General features: G+C 37.6%; 3 protein-coding genes across 4 annotated transcripts; all 3 read left to right on the top strand.

Annotated features, from left to right (window-relative positions):
* The first annotated feature begins 91 nt into the window (after positions 1–91).
* LOC143362595 (uncharacterized) lies at positions 92–1,748 on the top strand. Its single transcript, XM_076802896.1, has one exon. The coding sequence runs from the start codon at positions 150–152 to the stop codon at positions 1,674–1,676; it is 1,527 nt and encodes a 508-aa protein (XP_076659011.1). The 5' UTR covers positions 92–149; the 3' UTR covers positions 1,677–1,748.
* A 117-nt stretch (positions 1,749–1,865) lies between these two features.
* On the top strand, positions 1,866–4,749 carry LOC143362596 (uncharacterized). Its single transcript, XM_076802897.1, has 6 exons — positions 1,866–2,412; positions 2,715–2,902; positions 2,971–3,147; positions 3,212–3,692; positions 3,760–3,819; positions 3,935–4,749. The coding sequence occupies exons 2-6, from the start codon at positions 2,720–2,722 to the stop codon at positions 4,321–4,323; spliced, it is 1,290 nt and encodes a 429-aa protein (XP_076659012.1). The 5' UTR covers positions 1,866–2,412; positions 2,715–2,719; the 3' UTR covers positions 4,324–4,749.
* A 525-nt stretch (positions 4,750–5,274) lies between these two features.
* Positions 5,275–12,545, top strand: LOC143362594 (uncharacterized). Of its 2 annotated transcripts, XM_076802894.1 has the most exons (7): positions 5,275–5,592; positions 6,494–6,606; positions 6,698–6,916; positions 7,469–7,887; positions 7,953–8,658; positions 8,866–9,100; positions 9,208–12,545. In XM_076802894.1, exons 1-7 carry the CDS (start codon positions 5,481–5,483, stop codon positions 9,411–9,413), a joined length of 2,010 nt encoding a protein of 669 aa, XP_076659009.1. In that variant the 5' UTR covers positions 5,275–5,480; the 3' UTR covers positions 9,414–12,545. The 2 variants fall into 2 exon arrangements, with proteins under 2 accessions (XP_076659009.1, XP_076659010.1); XM_076802895.1 differs by lacking the exon at positions 5,275–5,592 and having other exon boundaries at positions 6,106–6,606; positions 6,723–6,916.
* The last annotated feature ends 4 nt before the right edge of the window (positions 12,546–12,549 follow it).

The raw sequence follows: 12,549 nt of genomic DNA on the forward strand, positions 1-12,549 counted from the left end.
ATGTATGAAAGAGATAACTCTACAAATAATATGGACGAGTATTGTATATTTTTACAGATTGAAAACATAAAAACTGCATATTCAGCCGTATTTATGTTGTAAATGTTTTTAACCAAAATTATATTCGTAGTGTTTCATACCACTTCATAATGATTTTAGATGAAGATTTAAAGAATAAAATAGAATACATATACAAAGAATGCACCGCCGTAACTTCAAATTCCGTGCGAGATCAGGAGAAACTATTGAACGATATATGGAGTATAACAAAAAGTGCTTTACAAAAGCAACTATTAAATTACGATCCTGAAATTATAATTGTATTTACCCTTAAACTTTTTTTATATTACAACCGAACACTATACCATGCTAATAATATATGCGAGTGGAAACGACGGCGGAAACGTCGTTTCGCTAAAGAATGTTACAATCATTTGCTACAAATCTATATTCCTACAAAGTCTAAGGAAATTTTGCAAGCAGTAGTCAATACAATATACGAGGACAAGCTCTGGGAGTTTGAAACTCTCTGCTTTGAAATACTATGTAATTTGCTAGAAAGTGGTGTTAACGGAGCATTGATGTTCCAAACAATATGGGACAAAATTGAAGATCCAAATGTGAATATAGAAGATACAAGAAGAATTATAAGAATACTGTATGAACTGTTAGATGTGTACACTTGGCCAGATACTTATGATACCATATTATTCATCGAAAGGATTCTAAAGTCATTTTACATAAGTGTAACTGTTACAAAAACGGGTAATAATACTATTACACCATATGCCAATATTAAGAAGGGCCTGGAGGTGTGCATTATAAACATGGTAAAACATGTAAACAACGATCATCTTCTAGTCATAGTGCAACATATGTGTTCATGGGCTGTTAAACCAGGAATGACAGATGAAATTATTTTAGAATTTGGAAGCACGCTTGAATATACAGCTTATATGCACGAAGTTATAGCATATGAGAAATCCATGACACCAAAAGTGTTTCCATTGCTTATGGACATGCTAGCATCGAAAAGCAAAATTATAAGCTTATTAGGTCACAGGGTAATGCAATATTTGCTTGATAGAAAAGAAAACAAGATGAATTTCGATACACCCAAAATATTTTTTGAGAACAGTCAATTCGATTTGACGATAGCAGAGTGTCTTAAAGAAGATAAACTGTTCTTGAAGCTTCATAGGGAGATTTTACATGACAGCATTTTAATGAGTATCGTAAACCATTGCTCATCACGTATGAATTTAGAATCAGCATACTGTACAATTTGTTTATTTGCAATAGAAATTCCATGTGGATTTACAGCAGCTGCTATAGTCTGCTTTCTGATGAATCTCCAAGATCTAATATTCAAGCACCAAATCGATTATCCAGAAATATCTTATCACTTGCATGCTATGATAATTGCAATTATGTCCCTTTTATGTTGGATTCATAAAGCCAAAGTATTTTATGAGTATGTAAACAAAATTATGCTGGAGAGAGCACAATGGGCTCCGCATTTAAATCCACCTCTCCAGTCTCAATACAATTTTGCAGCACATCATATTCTTTGGGATAAGCCAGATTTGTTTTTCATAGATTGGGAGGCTCGTTATGGTCTGTGGAAATGTTTCCGACTACGCGAAAATGGCGACCCAATGAAATATGAATATTAGTTAAATATTTTATTATTATTATGTCGAATTTTCACGATTCATTCTTTTTAATTGTAATCATTTGAAAAATTTAATCGATTATAATGATTCTAAATTTCGAATCAGAGAATCGATGATTCCGAATAAATATAATGATTGACATATATAGCTGAATAACACGTATATAATTTATAAATGCAGTTTCATAAGTTTTTATAATTATAAAGTCACTATTGCAGGTTGCAATATTCATAAATGAGTTGCTTCCATTATCAAGATGGCTGTTTCAATATTTATTATGTCTATTTTATAATTTGATGTATCAAACAAAAATGATAGTTATTAATAATGTCATACTACCGATATAAAAAAATAACTTTATCCGTACTGTAATGTTCCATAAAACAACGAAATTAAAATTTGGACATAAATAAATGGCGCAACAATTACCTATATCTCGAATAATTCATATGTTCGTCCATCTTATGCCACTCTAAACACTTTTTGATTCGTGAAATATTTGTTTTGTAAACTATAAATTGCAATTTTAGAAATTGACATGAATTGTCTGGAAACGTTTGAAATGAGTCTATGTATTTATTTAAAAATTGAAAAAAGAACGGCGTCAATGAAATTAAAGTGACTTTTTCTCGTCTATGCGGATTCCAATTATTAACATCATATTGTTTACATAACGAACGAACTGAACGTTCGGAGGATTATTTTCGTCAGATCGTCAAATTGCGTTTCAATAAAGGTTAACTTTTTAAATGAATTCTAATGCTTGTTGTTTTTATACAGGATATCAGTGCATGTTGCTATGGTGACAGTAATTCCTTCATTTTTAAGAATATCACATTTTATGACGCACCTTGTAATTCTATGATTGTTGTTTCGCCTTACAACCATAGAATTATGTAGTAAACATTAACATTTAACTAAAATGCATGTAAAGAAGCTTTACTACCATGCACTGTATTGTTTAGGATCAAATGTAGTATATTAAATATGCTAATCTTAATCCTTCGAATGAATAAAGTAAACAATTTCGTTTTATAGAAATAATGTCTGGAGAACAGTTTTCGCTAGTTTGGAATAGCTTTCCAAGAAACTTATCCTCCGGATTATATACATTACTAACGGACGAGCAGCTAGTTGATGTAACATTGGCCGCAGAGGGGCAAATATTACGTGCACATAAGTTAATACTATCAGTTTGTAGTACATATTTCAGAGAGCTTTTCAAGGTATATTGTAATCTATTTTATTTTGATATTACTAGCTACAGAACGATACAATTTTTCTTGCAATACAGGGAAACTCCTGTAAGCATCCGATCGTGATCTTAAAAGATGTCAATTATCGTGATTTGTCTGCGATGCTTCACTTCATGTACCAAGGTGAAGTGAACATTAAGCAAGAAGACATAGCAAGTTTCTTGAAAGTGGCAGAGACATTACAGATAAAAGGTTTAACCACAGATTCTGACGAGGTATGTGCGCAAAGACTTGACGCATAATTGAATAGAATGCAGAATTATTTCTTATCTTTTTTAGAAATCCGATGACAGTCTTTCGAAGGATGTAGACCAATTGGATCAGTTGTTTAATATGGAAAAGAAGAGCATTAACTCAGACGTGTCAGATTCGAACATATCTGTGTCTGACAAACCAAAAGAAACAGTACAAAAGGATCAAACATCTGAGAAACAAGATATTTCATCGAAAGATGAACTACACAATAAGGAATTTATAGAGACTAATATGGCAACCAGTGGTACATGTTGCCAGCATGATTCTATTTCTGACTTAGTTTATAATCAGCAGGACCTGCATCTGCTACCAAATAATAGTTGCAGAAGTATAGAAATACAAAGTAACGAAGAGGAACCATTAGACTGCACGGCTGACACTAGCTATACAGAACCACCTAAACAAGAACCATTAGATTATACGCTTGATATTGATCCAGAAACGGTATATAGGACATATTCCAATGAACCATTTTTCAAACCTGAAGATAATTTGCATAGGAAAGGTACCTATTTTACATAGAGTTGTATTACTACTGGCCGTACGAACTATTAGAATCGAATATTTTGCAGATTTTGTACCAGATATGCAGTTAGTTCCCTACGATCAGAATTCACAAACTCAATCATTCGGTATGTTTGAACTAATTTGAATAGGATAATATGGGTCCACATTAACATGGGTCTCTCAATGAATTCGATCTAGAATATACAGCATCACGAGTAATTTATATTTTGTCCCAATTAGGTCTGAATAACATGTCTGGTCTTCAGAATGAGTTCGGTTACGAGTCAGGTTGTCACAGTAAGGGTCGACGGACAGTGAAAGGTATTTCAAACAATACTCTACCATTGGAGACAACATTGCGTGTTGTATCCGAATTGGGACCAACCTTGCGAATGGACAGGGGCAAAGTAATTCGAATGTACTCGTGTCCATGGTGTCTCCGACATTTCACGCGCAAAGAGAATCTCAAACTTCATGTTCGTTACATCCACGGGCCGCTCGAAAGTCTGACGTGTAAGCTTTGTGGTAATAAATACAAGAACAGCAACAGCCTACGTGTACATTCGTATCTCTATCATAACGCCAAGCGAGACAAACCTAACAAGCCGCTCGAGGATGGCGGAGTATGAGAATGAAATGAAACAACCGTGGAAAAGAAAGATGATATTAACGTTTGTAACAGATGTTTCGTTATGTTATGAGAAAAATTTAGTAACACGTAAAATTGCGATACAATGTAATTGTAGAACATCGGCACAGTTTTATTTTTAGTCGAGAGTGCTTTGTCTACTGTGCAGTAGGAGCGGCGAGGAGGATTTCGAGAAATATTCAATGCTTTTCATTTGCGGAACGAGCAATTCAAGGATTCATGAGAATTTAGATAACGTATTAGCCTCTTTATAACATAGAGTTTACGTTAAAACGTGCGAACAATGACATATTTTATATCATAGCAGACTAGATCTTTTTTAAGAGTGTAAATATATACGTGTATATTGATACAGAATTTTGTAAATATACATTTTTAATAAAATATAACGATCGATTAAAATTCATTTCTGTCTTCTTTTTTGGACGTTCGTTCGTTAACACATTTTCGTACGAAATGTCAACACTATTTTTAATAATAGTGCGACATTTCATTTACTGTGCAATATTGTGCAATCTCGATAACGCTAACCCTTACACGCCTCTCAGAAATCGACGTACAAAAGATCCTACGACGATGCTTCATTCGCTTGCGATAATTAAATAGTGCCCAGATCTAATAGTACCTACATTATCAAACAAATTATTCTCTAATTTGGCGTTTCTAAATCTAATAGTTGAGATCTCTACGCGTCTGTCGATCCCGATTCGTTAGGCTGGACCAAAGGCCGGCGGAGAGATCCAGCGATTATCTCTGCCAGTCGCCTATAATTAAACCGCGATTGGATTCGGTAAGTTGGTCGACGATAAATCAGCATCGCTCGATTCTCCGTCGAATTTCACGAATCCCGGAGGATTTCTCACGGGATGGAGGGGGCTTTGATAGGAAAGGGGTACAGGCAAGAGGAGAACACGATGTATCGTCATCGTGCCAGCGCAAAGGGGTCGGGGGTCAGCTTCGCGGACATAATCGTTCTCCACGAGTCAGCCAGTGCATCGCGGAGTCTCGAGCACGCGACGACAGTTTCGACAATTCTCGATTAGCTTGTCCGTGTCATTCTCGCGGCTATTTTCCCCGGTAAATGTAATTTCCATCGAGACGATCGCGCGAGGGTTGCCAGAAGAATCCCTGGAGAACATGGCCGCGTTCAATCTCGTCGACGTCCTCGGCATCTCGCTCCTGTTTCACTTGAGCGTCAGTTTGTTGCTATTGCTCCTACTGGTGCCGGTGTTCCTCCTTATTTATCCAGGTAATCGTCGGCATTCGTTCTCTTACTGTCCGGATATCCAAAAAAGAGTTTTACAAGGATCAGTCATATTGAAAAAAGAGTTATATCGAGTAATCCGAATATTCGAATAGCCGGACAGCGAGAGCCCTAGTCGTCACATACTAATGATAGGCGAAAATTACTAAATATTCTTTTCGAAAAATGTCCTTAACTAATTGACAAAAGCTGCTGGGAACTTTACAGAACGTCGCACAAACTTCCGGAAGATTTACGCGACTACCGAAGCAGCAACCATAAAGATACCGCGGAACAATTTATGTAATGTAATCGAAGTGGAAAGGTCAAAGTTTCTAACAATTATTATTATTTCGATGAAGATCGTCTAAAAATCGTTCGAATCGTCCGCGCATTGTAATATATGAAAATGATAATTTTCGATCAGTCTATGATAAATTTTGATTAATTATTATTGAACGCCCGAAGTCTGATATGCATAAACATTCGTGACGAATGGCGGGAAATGTGTATACGCATATTTGTACGTGTATCTATCACGTCTGGTTCAGATACTGTCTAACAAGATAAAAGACATAAAAAGAACGATAATACAAGGAATTCGTGTCTCCGTTTACGGCCATAATAAAACGACGCGTGATTCATATTTCGTCGGACAATTTGTTGTATCTATCGCGGTACCGAAACAATGATCAACTTGCTTGCAAATTAGTTTTCAATGCTCTTCACTGTGAAGATTCACATTCTTCAATGCTTTTCAATGCGATTTCACGTTACGCGTACCCCTCTGGATAAAAGAGAAGCTCCCAGAAGAAGATCCAAAAAAGGGGGAATCATGATCCGTCGAGATTTGGCCCACTCTAATCTCTTTTCTGTGAATATTTGGTTTTCATTGAACACACCGAAGCGCTGTCATGGTCGAAGACGTGCTGGATACGTTTCGTGAAATGGAAATACCCGAACGTGGTGGTCGTGGAGGAGAACAGCATCCAGACGATCCTGGACCATCTTCGTAATTACGTAGGTTCTGAATCTTTCGATCGTACGACAGATTAACGGCGTTGAGGGTCCTGGTGTTATATATAACTCGTAAAATTGTTCACAAATTTAGGGCATTTATACTTTGCTGATTCAAGGCCGTTCAGTCGCCGAAGGGATTCGAGGACATTTAGCGCACTTGATCTCGTCCAGAAGATTTCTGCGCATGGGCCTGTCGACGAGATGGGGTCTTTACGTGTGGAAGGACCTCAAGGACTTCTCGGTGGACAATCATTTGATAAATTCCTCGTCCTCTTTCAGAGGTCGTCCGATCACGGAATCTAACATCCAGGTTGGTCCGAGAAGCCGCCATCTTTACGGTCGAAATTCCATTCAACTCGAGAGAGAGAGAGAGAGAGCTGGACATTTCAGACGAACTTGTACAGGGTGTAACAAAATTTAGTGTCATGGTTTTGGCAGATGGTTGTGTACACCTTCAGATCGGTGGAGATTTGTTAAAAGAAATTGCCGCAGAATTGACTTTGACCTTGAAATTCAAGGTCAAATTTTCTACTATTAAGAGCGATAAACCTTGATGGTTCTATTCTATGGCAAAGAACGAGAAACCCGAGGAACGGAACACAAAAATATTTAACATTTAATATTTAACATTGTTTTATAAGAGAACGGTTGAGTTGCGACCTACGGTTCCTTTGACAAGTTTGGTCCCCATGGCGAGTAGAATGCGATACAAGCATACAAAAATTTGACCTTGAATTGCAAGGTCAAAGTCAATTTCTTTTAACAAACGTCCACCGATCCGAAGGAGTACAACCATCTGCCAAAACGATGACACTAAATTTTGTTACACCCTGTACCTTGTTATCGCTAACATCGATTACAGGATTACGTCAGCGATCTCACGTCGAAATTCTTCCCGTACGGGCATCCACCGTGGCAAGTGCACGTGATAAATTGCACCCTTCGCGGTGAAGAGCGCCAAGTCTGTCTAGTGAGGGCCCACCATTTAGTTTTACGTCAAGAGCACCTAGTTCTAGCGGACTTTCTTCCGCTGCAATACTCCAACGAAGTTTGGACCTGTCAGGAACCGGAATCGCCTTTCACGAATCTGTACGCGCAGCCTTCAGCATTGCCGAAGCTCTACCAGAAGCTCACAGAGAGCTTCAGCAATTACTGGAACGAGTTTCTCTGCAATAACGATCCGGTCGAGCGACCGGGGATCATGAAGAAACAGATCAGCACGTTTCAGTGTGTCAAAATCGGCGTGATCGTCCTGGTGTCCTCGCTGAAGGAAGTGACAAGGTACAGAATCACTAGATCTCATCAATTGTAACTATTTTCTAATTCTCTTCTAACCGTAACTTCAGACAGTACCAGAAACGAGGGAGATCCCGGATCTTCGACATCTTCTCGATCCTCCAAAGGGAAGCTAGCAAGAGGAACTTCGGCCTCGGAGTGACCTCTCGCGCACTATTGAAGTCCATGAACCCCGTGGACGCTCTGCTGGACACCGTTCGTTCTACCTGGCACGTGATAACGACGATGGCTTTGAAAACGCCGCCGCGATTGTTGAGAGAACTGAAAGCGTTAAGGTCTCGTCACAAGCATTACTATCCGGACACGTTCACCGCCATGTTGTGGTACTATCTTCCGTTGGTGTTCGAAGCCACCGTGGAAGCGGTTTCCATACTCTGGATCGCGATCAAAGCACCGAAAATGATCTTGGAGGAGTTGTTCCTGAAACATCCCCAGGCCAATCGCTTGCAGACCACCTCCCCGTGCGGGAGGAAAGTGGTAGCGTGGTCGGAGGAGGTGGATCTCGACGTTCTCCGGAAGATCTCGAACATGACCGGAGCTACCGAAGCAGAGATCCTGCTGACCGCTACCGTGGACGCTCTGAAACAGTATTTCCAACATTCCAACGTTAGGATACCGGACGGCGTGCTCGCCACGGGGAAGTTTGTCAGGCAGCAAGCATTGTTCGTGCAGAACCACGAAGCCAGGGGCATTTTGTGCCTCGCACTGCCCACGAGGACCCTGTTGCTCGAGGATGATCTGGTTGAAATTTTGCAGGTCCGTTTACCAGAATATTGGTAACAACATTTGAATGTATCCCTGCTGTTCAACTTCGCGGCTCTTTTTCTTACCAGCTGGAAGTTGAAACAATGGGAATATATTCAGAGAATCGAGCAGCGTCTGATCCTGGTCCTCGCAACAGACGATTTTTGCATAAAGATCCGCAGTCTGTAAGATCTATGTTAAGAGGATACGGATTTCCAGGTGATCCAGAAGAACGTGCGAGAGGCGAGATCGAAACAACCTGCGATCTACGCCATCACGGCGGCGGAAACGTCCAGCGGACTAATTACGTCCTGTTTGCCTTTCCTTTTATTGAAAGTGATGCTAAATCATCTGACCAGAAGGTATTCCCTCACTTTGACGCACGTAGACGGAGATTTACACGTGGAGGGTGTCGACGCTGTCATGTATTGGAGGCCGCCCCAAGGCAACTGCAGTGAGTATAATAATGCTAATTATATATCTGTGCTCTGCGTTTTCTTGAATTATTCTTCCGTCTAGAAGCTTGTCATGCAACAAGAATTATGTGTTTGTTATTTTTAGATATGTCGATCACTCTGCATAGGTATGGGAAAGCTGTGCGAATGGGGGTAATGGGGGACGCGTTGATTGGACCAGAGCACTCGATAATTACCAGGACATTTCCGAAAAGCGTGGAGAACCTCGCCAAGGTGGTGGGAATTCCTAGAACGTCGAGTCGAAACTCAACTCCGGGTCCAGCTAGTTTTAACATTTCTCCGGGATATTAAATCGAGGATCGCGTTAACAGAAAAATCTGTAAAAAGTTGTTAAAAGTGTTAAATTAGCGTGAGGAACATATTGGACTAGACGGTGATACGCAGTGTGTATATATTTATAGAAATATATACATTCGTATGTATTTTTATACAGGCATTTTAACAATTTATTCTTCTCGCAACAATACCTAGCGCGTAATACAAAGATTGGTAAATTCGCATTATTGTTCGTTAAACTAGTTAATGTTTCGCATACTAAATACTTTGGAGTTACAATTGTACGAGTAATAATTGATTTATCATTTCGTAATTGTTTTCCACGAAATTTCGTCGGACATGTACTTGCGTAATCGACGTTCGAATTTTTGAATTCGAACATCGATTTAATATCCATATGAAAAATTGAATGCTATTTTTGAACAATTTGATAGCCGTCGTTGACTAGTTTTATATTTGGAAGCATGTTATATACCATTCGTTTAATATTCAGACTACTTTCATGTGTACATAAATATTGTTCGTATAACACAACCATTTCTACGTGTATATATATGTTTATATATATATATACAATATATTTTTAATAAAATAGTATATGCGAGAACGTATATTCCCTAAAACCAGAGTTGGACAATATTTAATGCAATTAACGATTAACGATTACAATTGAGATATTTGATTATCAATTGCAATTAACGATTCACTCTTTAATTTAATTGGTATATAACCGCAATTAATTAAAGTAGGTATTATATTAAATATTAGATAACTTATTAAAGTTCTTTTGCAACGTAAAATAAATATTTGAGTACTCAACTTTGGAATATGTGTTACTGTTATAAATAAAAATGGTTTATGGCAACATATTTTATCATTGGTGTTTAAATATTTAATCTAAATGTGTTAAATGTAGTGAATGCAATTCTGTTTTTAGATTGGCACTTAAAAAGATTTAATTTCGAGTGTTACGACCTTGTCCCGCATTTCTGCCGTTCTTCAAAATGGCGGTCAGCTTCAATTAGTTCTCGGAGAATTTTTAAACCATTGAAACATCAAAGAAAGTAAAGGAAATGTTCGGTTGAACTCTACGATCGTTCTTCGTTTTTCAATTACAGTGTATGCGACGTAATGTTAAGCTCCACAACCCTGAAATGTACTACATTTTTTCTAATTAATATAATTGCACGATCGCGACGACGCCCTGAATACTCGTTACGCAGGCGTGTACAGATTAATAGTATTAATACCAAAATTTCTCTAGCCTTTTTCCTACAAGAATGGATACAATCACAGTTGGGACGTTTTGTTATTACAACAGTATAGGCATGTACAGTATCATTGCACCGTTTCGAGTGTTCCAATTCTTTGTCTCGTCGCTGGACGTTATAAGGCAATTGTTTATAACTGCGCCAGTGGACCATATGCAACACACAATGGAGAAACGAATCTTCGATAACTTTGTTTACGAAGTTTTGTCGTTTCTTTTTCAGCACAGCGATGGTGGCACACGTTAACAAATAAAAATGTTATAAATAAATAGAATATTATTTTAAATGTTCTTAGACCACGTTATAACAGAATAAATTGGACAATATACTTATATTTTATAGAGCTGGCACTGACTGCAATAAACACGAATTTTTATTTATATATTTGCAAGAAAAAGAAAAAAAAAACCGGTACTTATTAATTCGGTGACCTCCAGCTTTGTAATGACAATGCACGCCAGTTCTGGTGCGTACGCTTTCTAGTTCCTGGTGCATAAATAACCGAGAGTTATCAACCACCGATTTCAGGCATTGTAATGTCTGATAATGAGTACAAAGTATACTGCACAGTATGACGATTTAGGGCACGTAAGTGGTCGGATAAGCAGCTGCTTGTGAAACAGAGATGGGCGGAAATTTCAGTAAAGTGAATGATAAGGTACTATGCTGGCTCGTATGAAATGTCATCTTCCTGTGATACGAATCCTCTAATAACTAAAAGTATTTCAATTACTAATTCGAATTAATTATTTTTTCTGCGCTGTGGTACAAGGAAACGAGCACGGGAAAAATTATTATACACTGCACGATACTGCTAGCATGAATTTCCATCCATCTCTTCGTCACAAATACTATACATGACTAGATCAAAAATAATATCAAGAGATAATGATCTCCCGATTCATGGCAACAACAAAAAGAAAATCATAAAATGGCAGTTCCAATAGTATTTCAAAGTGTTCAAATGAATCGATTCCGAAAACCAATTTATCTGATATTTTAATAACTCTTGAAAGAAAAAAATTGTAATCTTTTGTTTTACAGATTTGTTTTTTTAACTGAAAGATTAAGCTGCTTCGGTACTTAGATCAAGTACTTATCGTAAAATAGCGTTTCATATAAAATAGCTAAATTCGAGCTACATTTCTTAATGGACTCAAAGAGCCTCTTTCGTTTCCTATTTGTTTTATTGTACTCGTTTTCAGTACTGTCAGTCCTGTGATCACCATTCTAATTTCCACGATAACGCAATCCCAATAAAATAATTATCCTCTCTGCTGTACACCAAAAACACAATAAACTATAGTTTATCACATTTGAACTAATCGTACGGCACTAATTATATACTATTTACATACACGGTAAAACATTTTATAAATATCGTTGTTAGACTGCGGATTTTTAAACGTTTAGAGTTTCAAAAACTTTCGAAATTCGAACGATTATTGTAAGACGAGATTTTTAATCGCGAGAGTAAAACTACTAAATATTCTGCCTTTGCTCATTTTAAAGGGTGAATTCCCTACCTTCACGACCCAAAATTCAATTTTTTCAAAGTTCAATCCGCAATCTAATCATCACCGTTAAGTACTGTTCCCACCACTGCATACAAAAGGCAATCGTAAGGATTAAACAACATTTAACAAAGAAAAACTAAGGCTGGACGAATCGGTAATGTCTCTCCTACGTTCATCCTACTTTCGACTTTTATGTTATACTCTGTATCGCTGTCTAAGAAGTTAAAAAGACTGTTGTATAATAAGAGATCATTTAACAATTTCTACCTCCACGATGTTAACATTTAAGCAATCGAACGGCTTAATTTACAGTGCGCGTCTATTTAATAAAAGTAGCCTTTTAATTAGAGAAACTACGAATGG

The sequence above is a fragment of the Halictus rubicundus genome, chromosome 17 (genome assembly GCF_050948215.1).
Source record: "Halictus rubicundus isolate RS-2024b chromosome 17, iyHalRubi1_principal, whole genome shotgun sequence".
Classification (NCBI taxonomy): Eukaryota; Metazoa; Arthropoda; class Insecta; order Hymenoptera; family Halictidae; genus Halictus; species Halictus rubicundus.